This window comes from Gekko japonicus, unplaced genomic scaffold (assembly GCF_001447785.1).
Source record: "Gekko japonicus isolate JY-2015 unplaced genomic scaffold, Gekko_japonicus_V1.1 scaffold524, whole genome shotgun sequence".
Taxonomy (NCBI): Eukaryota; Metazoa; Chordata; class Lepidosauria; order Squamata; family Gekkonidae; genus Gekko; species Gekko japonicus.
In genome coordinates, this window is record NW_015170906.1 from 548809 (window position 1) to 570606 (window position 21798).

The window sequence follows — 21798 nt, forward strand, 5'->3', positions numbered from 1 at the left end:
TTTCCATGGGCATTCCTGTTACTTTTTTTTCCATCCTGCAAAAGCCTTTTATTACAAGAGACCCTAGAGAGCTATTGCCAGGCAAAGTACACAGTACTGAGGAAAATGGACCAACTTTCTGGGTTGGTATTGGTATTGTCAGTTGGGCTGGGCCCCCCGGGGGGGGGGGGGAATCAAAAACCCAGAACACAACCTAGGTGCCATTTGGTGCCTCCTTAAAAGTATATATTTTGTGGACGGTGTCCTAGGCTGTTGCTATTTACTTAATTTATACCCCACTTTCCTCCCCAACAGGGACCTGAAATGGCTTACAGCATTCTCCTCCATCCTACAATCCTGTAGGGTAGGTTAGGCTGAGAGTGTATGAATGGCCCAAGGTCACCTGACTAGCTTTTGTAGCACAGTAGGAGATTCATGCCCTGACCTGAATAGTCCAGGCTAGCCTGATCTCATCATATCTCAGAAGCTAGGAAGGGTCAGCCCTAGTTAGTACTTGGATGGGTGACCACCAAGGAAGTCCAGGGTTGCTGCTCAGAGCCAGGCAATGACAAATCACCTCTGAACGTCTCTTGCCTTGAAAACTCTATAGGGTCACCACAAGTAGGCCATGACTTCATGACACTTTCCTCCACCACCAGGAGAGTCAAGCCTGGGTCTGACTGATCCTAGACCAACACTCAGGAATGTCAAACATAAGGCCCAGGGCTGGAACCAGCCTGTCCAGGGCTCTTATGTGGCTCACGAGCAACTAGTGCAAGTGAAGGAACAGGAGACTGCTTGGGGGGAGTGGGCAGTGCCACTCCGATTGTGGCTTCAGCATGGCAGAACTTGATGGAACTTTCTGCCAAATACCATCAGGACCCTGTGGGACCCTATGCAATTATGCTGGGCCTGGAAGCAATGCTCCCTCTAAGCTGTGGAGTCTTGTGAGCAAACATTCTACTTTGTGAGCTATTGGCATTAAACATGTGAGCAAGAGATTTGGCTGCTGCATAAATCAGTTGGCTCTGGAGCTAAGACAAAAAGGTGTGAGCTGGAAGCTAAAAAAACTGTGAGCAAGCTCACACTAACTCAGCTTAGAGGGAACACTGCCTGCAAAGCAGAGATGTTCCGCCAGGAATTTGGTTGAGGACGACGTCTCGGCTGGCACCCTCCTCAGTTTTCCATGCCCGTTTTGACCTCATACCCGCCTGCCAGTGAAGAGGCCAGCAGTCTGTAATATGGGAATAAGTAATTATAAGTATTACTATTCACCATCTATCCTTTAAAATGTAATTTGATTATTTATTGTTTTATCTGGTTATTGTTTTAATGCTGTTGTACATCACGCAGAGCCCTGCCATAGTAGGGATGGGGCAATTCATAAATTTAATAAATACATACATACATAGACAAAACCTTGTCTGCAGCAGTCAAGCAGCATGGGAGCTTCTGTCCAGTGCTGCACTGCTGGCTCTCCAGTCCGACCATATAGGTTTTCCTAGGAAGCCTTGTTGTGAGAACACACCAACTCGGAGTTTACCAGCTCCTGTCCCTTATACAGTTTCTATCTCCTGTCCCTGGCATTACATTTTATGGGACACACGGCCCGGCCCGACAAGACAAAGTGACACAGATGAGTTTGACACCTCTGCATCTAACCGCTATCCTGGCTCTATCAGGCAGCCTTAGATGGGAGGGGGGATAGCAGTGGCAGACAATACGGGTCGCGACCGTTCAACCTTGGCCTGCCCCGTTCAAAGGATTCCCTCCCCGCCTGACAACGCGCTGAGGGGGCGGAGACGCTTCGCGACGAGGTCAGGAATACCCGACCGAGGCCGGCGGGCGTTGGGGGAGCGGCCGCCCTCCTTCCCCTCCCCCACGCCCTCCATTGCCCGGGTAACCGGCGGGTGGGGGGGACGGTGAGCCGCGAGGGGGAGGGGCCACGGCGGCAACAGCCCAGGCCACGCCCACCGACTGAGCGCGAGGGAGGGAAAGGGGGGAGGGGCTGTCTTTCTAAAAAAATTTCTCCTCACCGTGACAAAGCCTCCGAGAAGCCGACCTCGGCGACCAGCGACATGGTGGGAGCAGCAGCCACGGCGACGGGCCGGTTGTACAGAAAGAAAAGAGGGTAACCCAACCACCCCCCTTGCTGCCCCCTCGCACCCGGAAGCGGAAGTGCCTCCGGCGGATATGACGTTGGGAAGGCGAGGTGGTTGGCCAAAGCTTCGCTGCCGGCTGATTTCTCGTCACCCTCCCCCTTCTGGGTCTGTCTGTCTCGGAATCATTGCTAGTCATAGAGAACGGGTTGGTTTCGCCCAGTTTGAATTTGCAGGTTGTGTGTGTGTGTGTTTGAGTGGCGCTTTCTGTCCCCGGCTCCCCCCGCTGATGATTTGTGGGGGAATAACTGTCTTGCGTGCTCCGCCGAGCGTGCAGTTGCGATGCTTGGCCCGTAGGTGCCCCCCCAACGCCTTCTATGAGAAGTGTCGCCGCGGCGTCCGAGAGGGGGCAGCACTGAGACTCTAGTAAGGGTTTGAGGCGCCTGCGCACTGGGGAAAGAGGGCTTCTGGCTTGTGATTTAATGGGACGGCTGCCCGCTCGCTTAGCAGTAAATTGTATTAATTTTATCGTGGAATTGTTAAATAAACATACCAAACAAGGCATGCTGCGAAGCCCAGAGATCCTGCTCGCATTTTAACAGGCTCGCTTAAGATCGTACTGCGTAGCTCCGATCCTGAATTTACGAAGGTCTATTCAAGGTATGAGCTTTCGTGTGCAGGCACACGTTTTCAAATAGATTGGAATGGTGGGTTCTATTCTGACATATTTATTGCTTTACAACTGTTGACTTTATAACCTTATCTTGTTATTTTTGACTTTGCATATCTTAAAACATCATCATGTTACATGTTAACTTCCCTGTCTATAAGTTTGAACCTTACCCACCATTCCAGTCTATTTGCAAATCTGTGCGTGCACATGAAAGCTCATACCTTGAATAGACTTTCCTTGGAAGTCCATTCACCTGACAAAGAAACCTACACAGTTACTTACTTAGAAGTCCATAGCAGTCCAGTGAATCTCACAAAATTGAATGGGGCTCCAATTCTAAGCATGCCTACGTGGAAGTATATCCCGTTGAACTCTAGATGAGTAGCCATGTTAGTCTGCCTGTAGCAGTAGAAAAGGATAAGAGTCCAGTAGCACCTTAAAGACTAACAACATTTGTGGTGGGGTATGAGCTCTTGTGAGTCAATGCTCAACTCTTCAGATACCTGAAGAAATGAGAAGTGACTCACGAAAGCTCATCCCCTACCACAAATTTTGTTAGTCTTTAAGGTCTACTGGACTCTTACTCTTTTCTACTGCTGTTGAGCTCTGGATGCTTAGAATCACACTACATGAGGAATGCGTAAAACAGGTGTTTGTAGCACTTAAAGTTGGGGGTGATTAGTAATCATGTTTCTGTACAGCTCAGCTTCCCACTGGCCAAGGGTGTTATGGTGTCTAGGACTCCTAGTTGACTCATATGGAGATTGGCAAGGTCATCTCTTATTGAGGCAGCTAGAATGACAATCAGGTACTGTCAGGCCATTCTTTGGATCCCTGATTCTTTCAGTGCTAAACCATAGCCAAAAACTGCAAGCACCTATCAAAGAAATGCAGGTAGATTCAGGTGGCTAACGGTGTTGGTCTGAAGCAGCAGAACAAAGTTTGAGTCCAGTGGCACCTTTAAGACCAACGAAGTTTTATTCTGGGTATCAGCTTCTGTGTGCTTGCACACTTTTTCATATACTTTGAAACAGAAGTCACCATGGTTATTTTGGGGCAGGAACGCACCGGAACAGCATTCTGGCTGGCTTCCGAGTTGGCCATGCCTACAGCCAAAACCCCTGCACATGCGTGGCTATAGAGCATGCTGCCCTCCCCACGTTACTATTTGAAAGTGAAACTGAATTGCTGCCAGTCCGTTACTGCTGCCTTGCATGCTGCTGAACTACCACTGTCGCCCTCCTGCTACCCTGCCACGTCTGGAGGTGAGTCACTGAGTGTTCCCATGCAAGGCCCTGAGCAGGCTTGTGGGGTGCGGTGGGTTTCCTCGGGCTCCAGCTGAGGCCGCTCGTCCGCCTGCTGCCATCTCAGGCGGCTGCAGAGCCCTCCTGGAGAGGAGACTGGAGGGGCGGCTGAGTTCTGGAGCCCTGCAAGGCTGAGGGGAGGGGAGTTTGCCCGGGCTCCAGCTGAGGCCGCTTGTCTGCCCACCGCCTGGGATGGTGCCTGCAGAGCCCTTGTGGTGAGGAAGCTGGAGGGGTCGGGCAGGAGGCGCAGCTGAGCTCCGGGGCCCTGCAGGGCTTGTGGGAGGGGAGGGGGGTTTGCCCAGGCTCCAGCTGAGGCTGCTTGTCCGCCCACCACCATCCCAGGCGGCTGCTTATATGCTTTCTTCAAGCCCCTGCCTGCTGTTCCAGCAGGCTTGGCAGAGGCATTGTCCCTTTAAATCCCTGCTCTAAGTGGGACAGGGCTTGGAGAAAAGATGTTCTCCGAGCCAAGGTTGCAGGGGTGAGGTTGGAGAACACATTTATGTTAAATGGTTACTTACTTTCCGCCTCTTCCTTCCTCTCCCCTCATCCCAATCTACTAGCTTTCTTCCTGTCCCTTTTCTCTTTCTGTCTTCCCCTCTCCCTTTCCTTTTTTCTCCTCCTTTCTTCCCCCTCTTTTCCCCCCTTCTTTCTTTCTTTCCTTCCCTCCTCCTTCCTTTTCTCTCAGATCAACTTGCTTTTCTCCTTCCAGTTTTTCTGGTAAAGATTTTCTTCTCTCTCTCCCCCTCCCTTCCTCCCCTCATCTATTTTCTCTTACTCTCTTTCCCCTTTTTAATTCCTTCTCCAGCTACCTATTTTCACCTCCCTCCCTCCCTTTCTCAAGTTAGAATGAAACAGAAAAGGGGGATAGAGGATTAAAATTAGGGACGTGGTGGGGCTTGCACGTGAGAGTCTTTGCTGATCCTTGTTTGATTTTCATATGCCTGCATCCTCTGTATGCCTTTCTCATGCCTTAGGACTGCCATAGTTGGAATTCACCTGCTGCCAAGACTACCAAAGTGTTTGACAACAGTCACCATCCAGAGAAGAAGAGGTGCTCAGAGTAAGATGGATTTCTTTTTCAGCTTTCAGACCTTTTTTGCCATGTATTGGCAGATATTGCTGTAGATGGACCCTTGCTGGTCTGATCCAGCAGAGCTCTTCTGAAGTTCTTATGCTCCTTAAAAGAAAGTTGAAGGGACTGGACAACAAGTGTTTAACGAAGCAGATAATGCATACTGCAGTGTGCAGTTTCAGACTGGGTGGGACATAGAAGTGATACCTATTCTCTCTCTCTCGCTCGCTTCACAGACTATTGGTGATACAAGATGAGGAGGAGCTCTGACTTCTTTCAAGGCCCTAAAGCTAAACGTAGGGAGACTGATGAAGAGGCCTGTTCCTCAGCATCGGGGGATTCAACTGATCCAGCTGAAGTTTCAACTCCTGGAAGTACAGACTTCAGTTCACTGACTCTAGAAAGAGAGAAGGAAATTACTGCTAAAATATTCCGTACTGCATATAAGTTGGCAAAAAGGAACCAGTCTTTTAATGATTTTGAATGCGAAATTGATTTACAAGGATTAAATGGTGTTGACATGGGGAGAATTTTGCATTCATCTAATGCATGTACAAATATTTTAAATCACATTAGCAGTGAAATGAGATGTAATCAGAAGGATTATTGACTCAAAGAGTAAAATCTCACTGATAATCGATGAATCCACTACTGTGAGTCAGAAATCTGTGCTGATAGTGTACATTTGCACCTGTGTTGAGGAAATAGGCATGCCGGCCCCTGCAAAGTTCTTCATTGCCTTGGTAGAGCTGGAAGATGTGACAGCAGATGGAATATTCAGCACTTTGATATCTCAGCGTGAGTCACTAGGGTTCAATGAAGATTTCCTTAAGGAAAATTTAGTTTCATTGACATGTGATGGTGCTGCAGTGATGCTGGGATCCCATGGAGGTGTTTTGAGACTTTTGAAAAATAGATTCCCTGCTATTGTTTTATGGCACTGTGCCAGCCATCGGCTGGAGTTATCAGTACATGATATTGTGAAAGAGGTTTCTGGCATCAATAGATTTAGGAATTTTTTTGGACAAATTTTATGTCATGAATCATGCATCTCCCAAAAATGCAAGTGCGCTCAACTCATGTTCAGCTGCAATGGAGATGGATATTTTAAAAATAGGAAGGATTCTTTCCACCAGATGGGTTGCATCCAGCTACAGGACTGTTTTGGCTGTCTGGCAGGATTATGAAGCCTTAGTGCTTCATTTTGAAAAAGGCAGATCACACGGAGGGAGAGGCGGGAAGGAAAAAAGCACATATGAAGGTCTTCACAGAAAGATTACATCGGTTGAATTTATTTTGGATCTTGGATTATTCTGTGATGCTTTACAAGAACTGTCAGAACTGAGTTTAGATTTGCAGGAGCGAGATATTGATATGTACAAGGCCCACTGCAAGATTGAGTGTCTTCTTGATGTTTGCAGGATGAGAAGCACTGTTCCGAGTACTTATTACAAGACAGCACTTGAAGCGGCAGAAATTATACGATTTAAGGGTGTCCCATTGCACACAAAAAATAGAGCTGATGACCCTCCAATCTCCCCGGTTGCCTTCTACAATCGACTTAAAATCTCTCTTCAGAAAAGACTGCTTTCATAAGAAGATGTAAAGCTGGCAAAGTGTGCAAGAGTCCTGGATTCCAAGACTTGGCCAACAACCTTTAGTGACAACCTTCTCTTTGGAGAAGAAGAAATACGCACATTGGCAGGAAGATTTCGGCTCAGTGAAAGAGAAGCTATTAGAGCCTTCAGGGACCATCTGAAATTGAGAGAAGAAATGCCCAAGGAACTGACTTGGATTCAGTGCACTCTCAATACAATAGCAATTTCCTCCAGTGAGTGTGAAAGGGGGTTTTCACAAATGAACCTGATTGCCACCCCAGAAAGGTCCTCCTTGTCGATCAAAACACTGCAGAATCTACTATTTATAAGAATTGTTGGGCCTCCATTAACAGCCTTCAGCCCAACATATTATGTTAGAAAGTGGTTGCTTCAAGGTCATCGTTCTGCCTTATTGACCCAAAGCAAGGCCCGAGAAAGAACAGAGGCAACTGGTGACCTGTCACCATTTTGGAAACTTTTGGGGGGATGAATTCAACTTAGATTTAAAGACTTATCTCACCATTTCAGTAGAGTTTTCCAATTTCCTGGGTATTTATTGAGATGTTTGCTTATGTTACTGTTAATGTTACTTTTAAAATAAATATAATATTAATTATTAAAAGTATGGAATTGGAACCTTTTAAAAAAAAATAATGTTTTCAGGGCTTTTTTTGTAGCAGGAACTCCTTTGCATGTTAGGCCACACACACCCTGATGTAGCCAATCCTCTAAAAGCTTACAGTAGCCTCTGTAAGAAGAGCTCTGTAAGCTCTTGGAGAATTGGCTACATTAGGGGTGTGTGGCCTAACATGCAAAGTAGTTCCTCCTACAAAAAAAGCCCTGGTTTTGACAATAAACAAGGTAAACAGAATAAGAAGCAAAAGGTAGGTGTGGCTGGATGACCACACTTCTGTTAACTAGGGGTGTAGCCTAATATGCTAATTAGCTGCGCTGTCAGGGTGTGGCCTAATATGCTAATGAATTTCTGCTATTGGGTGTGGCCTGTTATTTATTTTATTTATTTATTTATTTAACTTTAGACTTTATATCCCGCTCGAACCCTCTTTCTCAGGGGGTCTCTGAGCGGCTTACAAGTGGTGCTAGTCACACATTTTTTCCTAACTAGGCGGCACCCCTGTGGTGGTTGGTGTGTTTTGTTCTTGGCTCGGCACTCCAATCGTCTCTGGCGGGCTCCCATTTCGACGTTCCGGCGACAGTTCTTTTTTCGGGGGGTGCGACTCACGCCTTCTTCCGGCCCCAGCAACATCCTTCCGGCTCCGCTGCGCCAGCGCTCAACGTCATCACGCGTCCGTCTCGACGGCAGTCGCTTGGATGTTTCTTTCCTGACCACCAGGGATCGCTCCGCTGGTCGTAGTAGCTTGCTGCCGCCGCCGTCTCACCAGTGTCTCGCCACGCCACCTCCGACTTTCTGGAGCCGATGTCTCACCGCCGCCGCCGACCACCACGTTAGGCAGGGTGCCCCCCATCCTACTAAGGGTGGGTACCCATTTATCTACTTGCAATTAATTGCTTTTCGAACCGCTGGGTGGGCGGGAGCTGGGATAAAGGTCGAGAGCTCACCTCGACCGCGGTGGTACTCGAACAGCCATAGTGGCTGCTCGAGCGATGTTACTAATGCAGGCGTTTTACTGCCTGCGCCACCGCTCCATTATGCTAATGAGTTCCTGCTGGGCTTTTTCTACAAAAACCCTGGAAGTCACCAACGTTGCATATAGGTAGAAGGTGAGGAGGGTGTTGCCAGGAAGGACCCTTCCAAGCGTGCAGTGCTTGTACTACCATAAACTTTAACAAGTGCAGTTGTAGAGTCTAATTAAGTTTGTGTCACCCCTCCCATACTTGGAGCTGTAGGCTTGCAGAGCTTTTCACTTCTGCCATCTGTTTTCCTTCCCCTTTTTAAAAATTATTTTTATCGCCAAAGAAAAATCGTAACTCCAATGCTTGCTTGCCCCTTTGTGTGGTTTTAATTGTTCCTTTGAAAAGGTATTGTATGACACTAGCTCAGTTGTTCTTCTAGAATCGGAATGATCTGCCCAAGACGCCGAAATAAAATCTCAAGATTCACACAAACGTATATCATTGTTTATTTTAGTTAAAGGCTTCCTACAGTGGCTTGGTTCCTTGCCAGATTGCCTTATATTTGACACCACTGATCTTCTCAGAACACAATGCTAACATTTAAGAACTGCAGAACAGAAAAGAAACAATAACACTGCAGGCCTTTCCAAGGGCCAAGAAAGTGAGACCTTTCAGTCTATTTTGCTTCGGTCCATGATTGTGATATTGAGCCACTTATCTGTAGTCTTCACACATTACAGACGTGTCTGGTTTCTCAGCTACAGGGCTATAACCATGAACAGCCCTGGAATGATATAATACTTGACACAGAATACTATGAAAGTAATGTAAACACTGAGGTTTCTCTAGATAAAATTCCATTTCCCAAGCTGTGCTGGAAATTAGAACAAACCCCACTTTAAAAGCTGTACTTCCCAGGGCTAAACCTTTTCCTGCAAAAAGACCCACCACGGCAGAGCATCTTTGTATATGTGTGACAGGAAGCTGTGGCTTACTCAGAGTTTCCTGGTGTACATCCACAAATGTATAGAGATACACACATGCTATCCGTACTTTACTGTTTGCTATGGGAAACACAAAGATCTTGTTTGCCATAGAAATTTTAGAGGTGTTCTCATACAAGAAATCATAAATGCAGAAGTCAGTCCCAATTCATGTGGTGTCTGCTAAAGTTAAAAACATGGCAAACTTGAGTTCTGTAAACTGTTAGCACTTTATAAATATTATAGAATTAATAGCATTTCCAGGCAGTGCAAGCAGCTCTGTCTTAATGTATCACTCCACACACACACCCCACGAATAGCCTGGATCAGCCTTGCAGCCAGGTCTTTACTTGAAAAGAAGAACCATTTTTAATGGGGCATTTCTCTCTCTCTGCATTTGTGTGTGTCTGCCCATGCCTGGAAGTCATGGCAACCTCTGGTGATTCCTACTGGGGCACAGAGAACATTCAGAGAAGTGGCTTGATAGCCTCCCTCTGGCCTCCCCGCCCTGGTATTCTCTGGAGGTCTCCCATCCAAATACTTGCCAGATCAGCCCTACTTAGCTTCCAAGATCTGATGAGATGGGGCTTGCTTGGGCTATCCAGGTCAGTGCCATGGGCCATTTCTCAAAGGGAATACATTTAGCATTTCAGACTTTTTGGCTTCTGTATCCCAGGTGCATATTGTACCTTATTAAATCTGTTTTGCACCCACCACCATCTAATCAAATCAAGTCTACCAACTTTTATCTGGTCACCATTTCAGGAAGGCTACAGGCCAAAAACTCTGAGGCTTTTCTGTCACAACCCCAAAACATCTTTCCCATTCTGTTTATGTGTGCGCGTGCGCATGCACGTACATATGCATACACAGAACATCCATACTGATGAAGAGTTTTGGAGAGCTTGAAAGCTTACTTTCAACTTTGTGACAATTTGGTCCTAAGGAAAACATTATTTTGTTGGTTTTAGATTTTTTTTTTCATAATACAAAAATATGGGGATCTGCAATCTTAGCCTTAAATGCATAGTCCTATGCTAGGATACACAAAAGCAATGCATTGATAGCTAGCTGTTGGAGAGGTTTTTTAACAAACAACTGCATTGCCAGCTGAAATTAAAATAGAATATCTGAATTTCCTCGCTGCTGCTTTGCAACCCATTCCAAAATGCATTCCTTCAGAGGTAAGCACTGCTGAATTCACTAGAATTTGTTCACAATGTTTAATGGTAAGTTCCGTTAATTGCAGTTGGAGTTACTTTGAAGTAGACGTGCTCATTGTTACAGCCCACTTTTGCCCACTTCAGCCAAGCAATCTAGCAGTTTGGGCCTCTCACCTACCCTTGCATCCAGGCTGGTGGGAGAAATGTGTGGCGTGGAAATTACATCATGTCAGCATCATTTCCACCCCTTACACAGCCTCCAAAATTCCCAGTGGTGGCAGGTGATGACCTGCCAACCCTAGTTGTAGCCCTGGTTTAAGAAGAAGAAGAAGAAGAAGAGATTGGATTTATACCCCGCCCTTCACAATCCAAAGGTGTCTCAGAGCGGCTTACAAACTCCTTTCCCTTCCCCTCCCCACAACAGTGTCTGCAAGCTGCCATGAGGTGGTGTGTTCTTTTCTCCATGTTACATTGTATTCTGTTCACCCCCCCCTGTATCCTCCAGTGTAGGTGTTTACTTTCTTTTGCTTGCTACAACTGCGGAACTGCTCAAGGTCAACCAGCTGGAGGTGGGATGAAGTTATGGCGTTGCTTTGCTTATGTATCCACTGCCTGAGAACTGAACTTGTGTTTATGTTGTAGAACCGTTGCGTTCCCAAGGAATTGGGCGCTAGTTTTATCTGCATTCCCGCCAGCGGGAATTGGACTCATTGGTCCTCACCTGGTTCAAGTTCCTTTATTATGTTTCCCTTTGGGGTCTGTAGTCATTCCTAACAATTCTTGTGTTCCTGATCTAACCATCGCTTTATAATAAATTTAACTTTGTTCTTCAAACGTGGATTTATTTCGAATGCATGGGGAATCGGACAAACAGACACCCTGTGAGGTGGGTGGAGCTGAGAGAGCACAGAGACTGCTCTTTTTCAAGAACAGCCCTTATTAGAACTATGGCTTGCCCAAGGTCATCTAGCCAGGTGCAAGTGGAGGAGTGGGGAATCAAACCCGGTTCTCCCAGATTAGAGTCCACGCACTTAACCACTACACCACACTGGTGTCGTTTAAGACAATGATAGATTAGGTATCCAGAAAACTGGTGCAACAAACCTCTGAAAGAGCTGCATTCTTGATTAGAATTGAGCTACAAAGATGTTCTTAGCGTTTAGATGACAAAAGTGTAGTCCATAAAAAATGTTTTTTTTCTTTGCAAAAAATACACAAAAGCTACAAAACAGCAAAAACTTCAAGCTGTTTCCTTCCTGGTGTGCACCAGAGGTCTTACATTTTTAGCAACAGATGAGGATGTTGAGTAACTTTTTCTCTAAACTGTGCACATGAGCGGCCACTCATTAACACAGGGAGCCCCGCGGGGTCTCGCACTGCCCATTGCCCATTTTAAGATTACAGCAGTTATATTCTGCTCAGAATGTGAACTGCTCTGCTCAGTAGGGGGGGATATTAGAGGAAACATTGATTGAGCTGCAACGAAATTAGCAACCACAGCTTCCTGTGACACCCTTGCAGCACCTGGCTTGCCCGGTTAAGTTCTTCCTTGAGTAAGAACCTTGTCCTTTGCCTGTGCACTGCAACATCTGGTTTTTCCATCTCCCTGGTTTCCTCCAACTTTGATTTCACCATCTGGACTATTCTAGTTCTTGGATCTTCACTGTCCTACTGCTCCCTCCACTTGTAGGATGTTTAGATCAAGCTATTTATGTATTTATGATTGTTTTTCACCAGCATCAGGACACATGATTTATGCTGACTCTTCACTCCTACAGCAGACCCCCCACTTTACCCCCCTCCCCAATTCCTGAGGGTCCCGTTTCCTAGAATTGGTATTTTCTTGTGAAAACATTCAAAACAGTATGTGTATAAAACTAATGAGACAAAAATGACAGTAATCATACACAAGTGAGTAGCGAGATAAGAGTAATGGTGTAGGTGGGAAAGCCCCTGTTTGGCTGATTAGCAAAGCTGCTCTCCTTCTGCATTGGCGAACCCCACACCTCTCTCATTAGCCAACCAATAATGGTGTAGGTGGGAAAGCCCCTGTTGGTATAACAGCCCAGGTTTGGCTGATTAGCAAAGTCTGCTCTCCTCCTGCATTGGTGAACCCCACACCTCTCTCATTAGCCAACCAATATACAGCAAGTGAGGCAGAGTGGTGTAGTGGTTAGAGTCCTGAAGTAGGATCTGGGAGATGGTGGTTCAAAGCTCACTGGATGACCTTGAGTCAGTCTGTCTCAGGTTTACCTATGTCACAGGATGGTTCTTATGTCTATGGTAGACTATGTCTACCATGTGGGCTGGTGGAACCGTTCATGAACCTTATAGGTAAGCTCTCTGCAAATGATCTGTTCTCAAATAGTAGGCTTTTGGGGCTGAGAGCCTATGGCCCCTGGCCAGTGAAGAATGCAGTGCTCCCTTTTTGCTGTGGTGCCTTCTGCTCTTGAATTCCTGAGCGAATGATGAAAAATTAAACCACATGGCCAAAGTGATATTAATTCAACTATCTTCCAGATGAAAGGGTAGAATTAACTATCAAGCACATACCCTCATTTCATACTGATCCAAAGCACAAAGATAATGTTCATTGTTTAAAAATCCCAGATTTCTTCCATATCTTCCTTTCACTACAGCAACAGATAACAGTGGAGGTTCTGTGTGGTTCCTACTTTGGTCCTGAGACACTACGTCTCATAAATGGTTCTAAATGTACCACAGTTCCTGCAGCTACTTCTAGGAAAGAGCTGATAACTTGACTGTATATGGTTAGAGTTGCTGCCCACCAGTCTATGCTTGGCACTGAATGAGCATGCCAGAAGACCTCCTGGCTCTGTAGGTGGCAGTGATATTTATGGCTTAATGGAGTTCTGTATGCAATTTTCCAGAGGAACCATGCCCTCCACTCCTGTCTCCGTTGTTTGCCTGGAACACTTGCGACTGTCTTTTATGTTTTTCAAATTTTCAGAAAGGTGCTTCCTAAACTTCTTGGTGAGGAAACAGTAGATGACTGGATCCAGAACACAGTTTGCACCTAGAAGGAGCAAGGTCACCTGATGGAGGTCGTTCACCAGCTGCTGGGTTTGGCAGTTGATCTTCCATGCCTTAAGAACCATCAGAGTCCAAGGCAGGTCCAGAATGTGGTGGGGCACAAAGCAAATGATAAACACAGCCAAAACGGTGCACACCAACCACAGTGCTCGTTGCCTGACATGGGCACTCTTCCGGGCCTGCACTGGTTGGGACAACAGTGTCCGGATAATAAATGCATTGCACACCAAGACCACCAGAAAGGTGATGAAGAAACAAACGCATATGAGCACATGGAAACCAAGGACAGGCTTAATGTCACCAGTAATAGTGTCATAGCGTTCAAAACACCGTCTGAAAGAACGTCCGTTAATCTTCTCTTCAGTAATGCCGTCGTCAACAAGGAAGTATATGGCTGGGACAGCTATCAGTACCCAGATGGCTAGAGTCACATAGATGCCCCTTCTTCGTGTGGTGGACTGAGCAGCTGTAATGGGCTTAGTTACTGCTTGGTACCGATTGTATGTTATGACCCCCAAGAAGGCGACGGAGCAATAAGTGTTGACAAAAAACAAGTAGCCACCGATGTTACACAAAAAGTTGGGCATAATCCAGTCCCCCTTGTGGTGGTAGTATACAATCCACATTGGCAACGTGACCAGGAAGAGCAGGTCGGCGGTGGTCAAGTTGACCATGAATATTTTTATTTCATTTAATTTCTTGGTAGCGTATACTCGAGAGAAAATCCACAAGACGTAGGTGTTTGATAGGAAGCCCAGAATGAAGATGATGCTGTAGTAGGCGGTGAATAGGGTATATCTGAATTCAGAGTCCACGTAGCAATCTTGATTACGGACGCCAAGGACTGGAATGTTTTTTTCTTCACCATCTTTGGACATCACTGCTGTAGTCATGGTGTCCTTTTAATACGGAACGTGTGATTTTCCGTTTTTCTTATCCTAAAATAAGAACAAAATAAGTCATACAGAATGAGTAATCAAGCACAGGTAGTCTTTTCAAGCCTTGTAATCGCCGTTAACTTATTTTAACTAACTTTTATTTTTAACTCTACTTCCTTTTACAATGCCAAATGGACTTGGATATAAACACTCTGTCTAAATTAAAAAAAACATGGATCACAGTGAAAATTACTTGATATGCTGATGAAAGGCTCTGCTGGAAAAAAAAACTAGCAAACAGCCAGAAATGAGCTTTGACAGGCTTCCGGGGTGGGGTGGGGGACAGTGAGGAGATGCCACCACCATTTCTGTTTTTTTCCATTTTGTCATCTACTTTTTTGTCTGAAAGGGGTTTTTTTTGACATTTACAGTTTTGTTAATGTTTCCAGCAAATTGCCATTAAGTGCCATCTTGGAAGGAAGTGAAAGTTCTGCTCAAAAGGTCACTCTATAGCACATGAGGGAACACTCATGATATGCTACTCAGTCCACAAAAGCTGCACAGTTCACTGGCTACTCCGTCAGGGATGTGGTAACATAGCTGCCACATTTGGTTATATGGGGAGGGGTCCTTCAGTATACAGTGACCCCAAAAAAGCATCAGCAGTGGCTTAACAAGAGCTACCATTTGAGAACAACTTCCACAACTGTGGACCTCCTGCCTCTAGTCCCCCCCCCATTCCCAATGCCTCTCCACCTGGAGCCGCTAATGCTCCCCCTCCCCATTTCCCAGGCATCTTCAGACATGGTACATCTAATTCTGTATGTTTCCTAACCTCTTGCAGAAATATTTATTTAAAGACACCTGGGAAAGATGAGGTGTGATGCCCCTTCTCCACTCACACAAAGTGCCTACCGCCCTCTATCCCTCTCTCTCAGGTTCAGGGTTACAAGTAGGTCAGGCAGTCACACGTCGCTACCCTTCTCTCATCTCTTTTAAAATCTCTAAGAGATCCATGACCATTTCAACTCTCAGGTCCTCTGTCTCTCATTCATAGAGACATCACCAGAAAGGGCAGCCCAGCCCCATTTTGTAACAGGCCCTCACTCAAACACTTCACTGAGTTACTGGGGTTGGGGGTTCATACACTGTTCCATTCAAACGCTGCCACCATTTATTCATATCCCAAAGCAGGTATAGACTGAGATCTTCACTGTTTTGTGTGTGTGTGTGTTTCCTTCCCTGAGACACACAGCCCACAGGGTTAAACAAACAAGGAGTTAACTTATATCTGTGGTTTGAACTTAACACTGAAGAAAGTAAGGTAGAGGTAACGGTTTCTTTTCCCTTGAACTTTTGAACTGTTTCCCTATTCCTGCATAGAAGGCAAGGGACCCTCTAAGCTGAGTTAGTGTGAGCTAGCTCACAGTTTTTTAGACTCCGGTTCACACATTTTTGTCTTAGCCCAGGAAGGATGGCTCCAGAGCAAACTATGCAGTAGCCAAATCACTAGCTCACAAAGTAGCATTTTTGCTCACAAAACTCCACAGCTTAGAGGAACTCCACATTGGACGGAAGTCAGCATGGGATAGCCCCAGGTCATTAAATCTCAGAAGCAAACCAGGGTTAGTGCTTGGAAGGGGGACTGCCAAGGAAGACTCTGCAGAGGAAGGCAATAGCAAACCATCTCTGCTACTAACTTGTCTTGAAAGCCACTTGGTGGGGTTGCCATAAGTCAGTCAGTCAGTCAACCTTTATTGGCATAGTTAAAATACTGTGACTTGATGGCACTTTACACATGCACAATAGAAGCCACACAGGACCAAATGAAGACTGGAACCACAAGGGGGAGCTGAGAAGAAGGGATTTAAGTTCTTCCTTCATGTACAGATTCGCGAATCCACTGCTTCCCCTCCTGCACTGTTAGCCCTCAAAGGAGTTTGCCTGTACTTTTCCTTCGAGGGCTAATGGTGCAGGAGGGCTGGTTTTGATCAGGGAACTTGCTATGGAGAGGAAAGTGTTAAATCCCCTCCCTCCCACACGGCTCTAATTCACCCCACCCACTCTCACTTCTGATAATTTATTAAATGCACACATTTGTTTTGACTCTTAAGAGGCCATAATACACCTGCAGTGCAATCTTAGACAGGTCTACACAGAATCCTACTCAGGTCTGTTCAATGCAGCTTACTCTTAGGTAGGGTTGCCAGCCTCCAGGTGGGGCTTGGGGATCTCCCGCTTTTACAATTGATCTCCAGCTGACAGAGATCAGCTCCCCTGGAGGAAATGGCTGCTTTGGAAGGTGGACTCTATGGCATCGTACCATGCTGAGACCCCTCCCTTCTCCAAACCCCACCGTCTCCTGGATCCACCCCCAAAGTCTCCAAGTATTTTCCAACCCAGACCTGGCAACCCTACTCTTAGGAAAGTGTTCTTATGATGGCACTGGGATATAAGGACTCAGAAATCTCCATTCTGACCTCTATCTGAGGAAGGGAGCTTTGACTGTTTTATTATTTATGCATTTGTTTATTTTAAAAGGGAACAACAATATAAGAAGTTGATTGCACCATACAATCCAACACACATTTATCTCTATCAGACCACTATTAAACCAACAAAACGAGGGTCATAAAGAATGCAGAACCGCAGAGGGGCAAGTTCCAGCTTCAAAACAACTAAACCCCAACACAAGCCTATCAGAATCCATGTTCAGCCAAATCTGCCTGGCAATATACTTTCAACAAAGGATACAACAACAGAGTGGGGCCAACTCTTTATACCCCGCCCCCTAAATCTTGTTGGTATCTAAAATGCTACTGGACTCAAATCCACGATTGCCCTGTGAGTCCTTAAGTTTCCATCCTTCGGAGTTTTGCAGTAGGAATCTGGGCAGTGGAGGAGGAAACCTTGAATGCCATAGAGCTAGATTCTGCTCATCCTAGACCAAATTTCCAAATACACTCTAACTTCATTTTCCCTGCTAGAGAGGTTCAAATGCATTGAGGTTGAGTGCTGCTAGAGATACAGGTTGGAACAAATTGCCCAGAACAATCAGCAATGTTTCATTTTCTCCGTTCTTATTCTTCCAATTTTACTGATGAGGAACCTGAGGTTGAAAGACCAGTGATTTGCTAGTATTACGCAAGTGAACACATGAAGCAGAGGGGATTTTATTGAAGATCTCTTAAAGTACAGTCCTAAGTCTGTTTAAGGGTGTAACCCTTAGGAATGCACTGGTAGTTTGATATTCAGCATTTGTCCCCAATTCTTCATTGCTCAAGGACTGTTTAGCTGATCTCAGATACACCTTGCTCAAAAACTGTATAATATATTGCATTTATATTCCACTTTTTTCTATTGCACAATCCAGATGGTATAGATAGGATTCCTAGGTGGTCTCCCACCCAAGTACTGAGCAGACACTTATTTGCTCATAGTCAACAAAGCTGTTGTATAGTGTGCCCTCCAAGTGTACTGTGGCTACCTCTGATGGGGAGTAAAAAGCATTTGAATGTGCAAATGTGTTAACATTATAGTATCTCACTTTTTGCCAAATTGCATCTCTGTCTGGTGAAAGGTAATACATTTAAAAAAGTTAAAAGAGGTATGCAAGAGGCATCGGTTCCAATTGCCAGGGATCCACCAATCTGAAATCTGCTCGTCTCCCAGAAAGGCAAAGTTTTGTCCGACACAGTGTTGAGCTTAGGATGCTGGAGCCTGTCTGAGATCTGATGCCACTGTCGGGGTGAGATTTTACCCCTTCTCCTATGGGGAGGGGGTCTTGACCTTGTCCTGCTAGCCTTGAAGTCTCTTAGAGAGCAAGCACAATGTCTTACCACTTTCTGGGTATCTCCAAAGTCAGGGAAAAGCCCAATCTCTCTCCAGGCTCTGGAAAAGGGCAGAAACTCTTCCCAGATTAAAGTCTGGTGACCTAGATCGCCCAGGCTAGCCCAAGCTCATCTGATCCCAGAAGCTAAGCAGAGTCTACCCTGGCTAGTATTTGGATGGGAGACCTCCAAAGAATCCCAGGGTTGTGGTGCAGCAGCAGGCAATGGCAAACCATCTCTGAACATCTCTTGCCTTGAAAACCCTACAGCTGTGACTTGACAGCAAGAATAAAAAGTGTGGGGAAACCCCCCCCCCCCATGTTGTATACACACATTTCTTTTGCCCCACTGTTGGTCAGACAATATTGCCTTTGAGTCCCAACAAGAAAGGTAGACAACAAGGGGAGTAAATAAGTTTTTTTTAACAGCACAGAAATCTACAGAAGCTGTGGGAGGAGTGGGTATCTTATGATCATCTGTTCCTCTTCAGAGTTGCTTCACTCTCTGAAAAGCTCAGTCTTTAGCTTCTAAGAACCTGCATTTAGAGAAGTTTCTATCCCTGGCCCCAAAATAGGTTTTGCAAGAAGTCTTTTTTTTTTCTTCTGCGAGAGTTGGACTATAAGGAAGGCCGAGCGCTAAAGAAAAGATTCTTTTGAACTCTGGTGCTGGAGAAGACTCTTGAGAGTCCCTTGGACTGCAAGAAGATCAAATCAGTCAATCCTGAAAGAAATCAACCCTGACTGTTCCCTGGAAGGCCAGATAATGAAACTGAAGCTCAAATTCTTTGGCCAGTCACACAGTCGAGTCCGACTCTTCGCGACCCCATGGACCAGATCCCGCCAGGCCTTCCTGTCTTCCACCGTCCTCTGAAGTTGGCTCAATTTCATGTTCGTTGTATCTATGCCACTGTCTAACCATCTCATCCTTTGCCGTCCCCGTCTTCTTTGACCTTCAATCTTTCCCAGCATCAGGGTCTTCTCCAGTGAGTGCTCCCTTCTCATTTGGTGGCCAAAGTATTTGAGCTTCAGTTTCATTATCTGGCCTTCCAGGGAACAGTCAGGGTTGATTTCTTTGAGGATTGACTGATTTGTTCTTCTTGCAGTCCAAGGGACTCTCAAGAGTCTCCTCCAGCACCATAGTTCAAAAGAATCTATTCTTCGGCGCTCGGCCTTCCTTATAGTCCAACTCTCACAGCCATACATGACTACTGGGAATACCATTGCTTTGACCATGCGGACTTTTGTTGGCAGGGTGATGTCTCTACTTTTTATCATGCTGTTTAGGTTCGCCATCACTTTCCTCCCAAGGAAATCTTTTAATTTCATGGCTGCTGTCACAGTCTGCGGTGATCTGGGATCCCAGGAACGTGAAGTCTGTCACTACTTCCACGACTTCCCCTTCTATTTGCCAAGGAGTGATGGGGCCGGATGCCATGATCTTAGTTTTTTTGATGTTGAGCTTCAAGCCCACTTTTGCGCTCTCCTCTTTTACCCTGAGCAAGAGGCTCTTGAGGTCCTCTTCACTTTCTGCCATCAGAGTGGTATCGTCTGCATATCTGAGGTTGTTGATCTTTTCCCCAGCAATCTTAATTCCCGCTTGTGATTCATCCAGGCCAGCATTTCGCATGATGTACTCTGCATATATATTAAATAAGCAAGGTGACAGTATACATCCTTGTCGTACTCCTTTTCCTATGCTGAACCAATCAGTTGTTCCATATCCGGTTCTAACTGTCGCTTCTTGGCCCTTATACAGGTTTCTCAAGAGACATGTGAGGTGGTCTGGTACTCCCATCTCTTTAAGGACCTGCCATAGTTTGTTGTGATCCACACAGTCAAAAACCTTTCTTCATAGGGAAAGTGTTCCAACCCTTTTATCATTTTAGTTTCCCTTTTCTGCACTTTTCCCAATGCTATAATATCCTTTTTGAGGTGTGGTGACCAGAACTGTACATAGTACTCCAAATGAGGTTGCACCATTGATTTATACAGGGGCATTATGGTACTGGCTGATTTGTTTTCAATTCCCTTCCTAATAATCCCCAGCATAGCGTTGGCGTTTTTTATTGCAGTTGCACACTGTCTTGACATTTTCAGTGAGTCAGGGCTATTTTTGGGCAGGAACGCACAGGAACAGAGTTCCGGTTGGCTCCCAAGTTGGCTACGCCCAGCAGGAACTCATTAGCATAATAGGCCACACCCAACAGCCGAAACACATTAGAATTGGCTACATTAGGGGTGTGTGGCCTAACATGCAAAGGAGTTCCTGCTACAAAAAGAGCCCTGGCCGTTTTGACCACAAACAAGGTCAACAGAATAAGAAGCAAAAGGTGGGCGTGGCTGGATTACCACGCTTCTGGTAACATGGGTGTGTGGCTTAATATGCTAATGAGCTGTGCTGTCAGGGCTGTGGCCTAATATGCTAATGCGTTTCTGCTGTTGGGTGTGGCCTATTATGCTAATGAGTTCCTGCTGGGCTTTTTCTTTAAAAAAAGCCCTGCAGTGAGTTATCTACTATGACTCAAGATCTCTCGCTTGGTCAGTCTCTGCCAATTTGCACTCCATCAACGTGTATTTATAGTTAGGATTTTTGGCTCCAGTGTGCATCACTTTGCACTTGGCCACACTGAACCCCATTGGCCACATTGACGCCCACTTGCCCATCCTTGACAGATCCCTTTGGAGTGCCTCACAATCCTTCCTGGTTCTCACCACCCTGAACAACTTCATGTTACGGAGAACAAATGTGTTGAAAAGTCATCATAAGTGACTGCGCACTGGAACACACTTGGTCACAGAGCCAACCAGAGGGGTAGTGATCTTGGACTTGGTTCTGAGCAGGTGTCAAGACCTGGTGAGAGATGTAGAGGTTGTTACACCGATTGGGAACAGTGTCCACAATGCTACTAAGTTTGGCATTCAGGTCAATGGAAAGTTACCCCTAAAGTCCAAAACTATCACATTTGATTTCAAAAGAGTGAACTTTATACAAAAATTAGGGGAATAATAAAAAAGAAGTTGAAGGGGAAACACAAGAGTGTCACCTCCTTAGAGGATGCTTGGAAGCTATTTAAACCACAATAATTGAAGCCTCAATAGAATGCATTCCGCAGGTCTAAAAGAAGGTCTGCATGATTAACAACACAAGTCAAGGAAGCTATAAAAAATAAAGAGGTTTCTTTTTAAAAGTGGAAGGTCTGCCTCAATGAACTGAACAGGAGGGACCACCGGCTTTGGCAAAAGAAATGTAAGTCAATAATTAGGCAAGCAAAAAGAGGAGTGGATCGCTAAAAGCATCAAGACAAACAATCAGAGGTCATTTCGGGGCGGATCGGGGGGATCGCAGTTCCCCCGGGTGAGGTACGGGGGGCGGGGCACATGACAAAGCCCCACCCCCTGCTTCCGGCCGCCCTGCTTCCGGCCCTCATTCATCCAGGAGGAGGGAGGAGAAGAGGGAGGGTAAGTTGATTCCTCCCTGCCTCTCCCCACCCCTGCCTGCCTGGGGCCAGGGAGGGCCGTCGCGGGGCTTCCTTGCACTCTCGCCGGCCTTGCAGGTCCACCGCCGGGCCC

The 21798-nt window shown here is 46.0% G+C and overlaps 2 protein-coding genes across 3 annotated transcripts in view; both read right to left on the minus strand.

Moving 5' to 3' along the window:
- EYA3 (EYA transcriptional coactivator and phosphatase 3) overlaps positions 1-2157 on the minus strand; it is a 74569-nt gene extending 72412 nt beyond the window's left edge. For both annotated transcript variants that reach the window (XM_015418646.1, XM_015418645.1), the window contains exon 1: positions 2016-2157. The gene's annotated coding sequence lies outside the window, so the exon portion shown is untranslated. The remainder of the gene's footprint in view (positions 1-2015) is intronic.
- A 10349-nt stretch (positions 2158-12506) lies between these two features.
- Positions 12507-21798, minus strand: part of PTAFR (platelet-activating factor receptor) — a 26694-nt gene continuing 17402 nt past the window's right edge. Inside the window, exon 3 of the mRNA XM_015418639.1 lies at positions 12507-14459. Coding sequence (XP_015274125.1) covers positions 13323-14414 — 1092 coding nt within the window. The 5' untranslated portion in view covers positions 14415-14459 and the 3' untranslated portion in view covers positions 12507-13322. The remainder of the gene's footprint in view (positions 14460-21798) is intronic.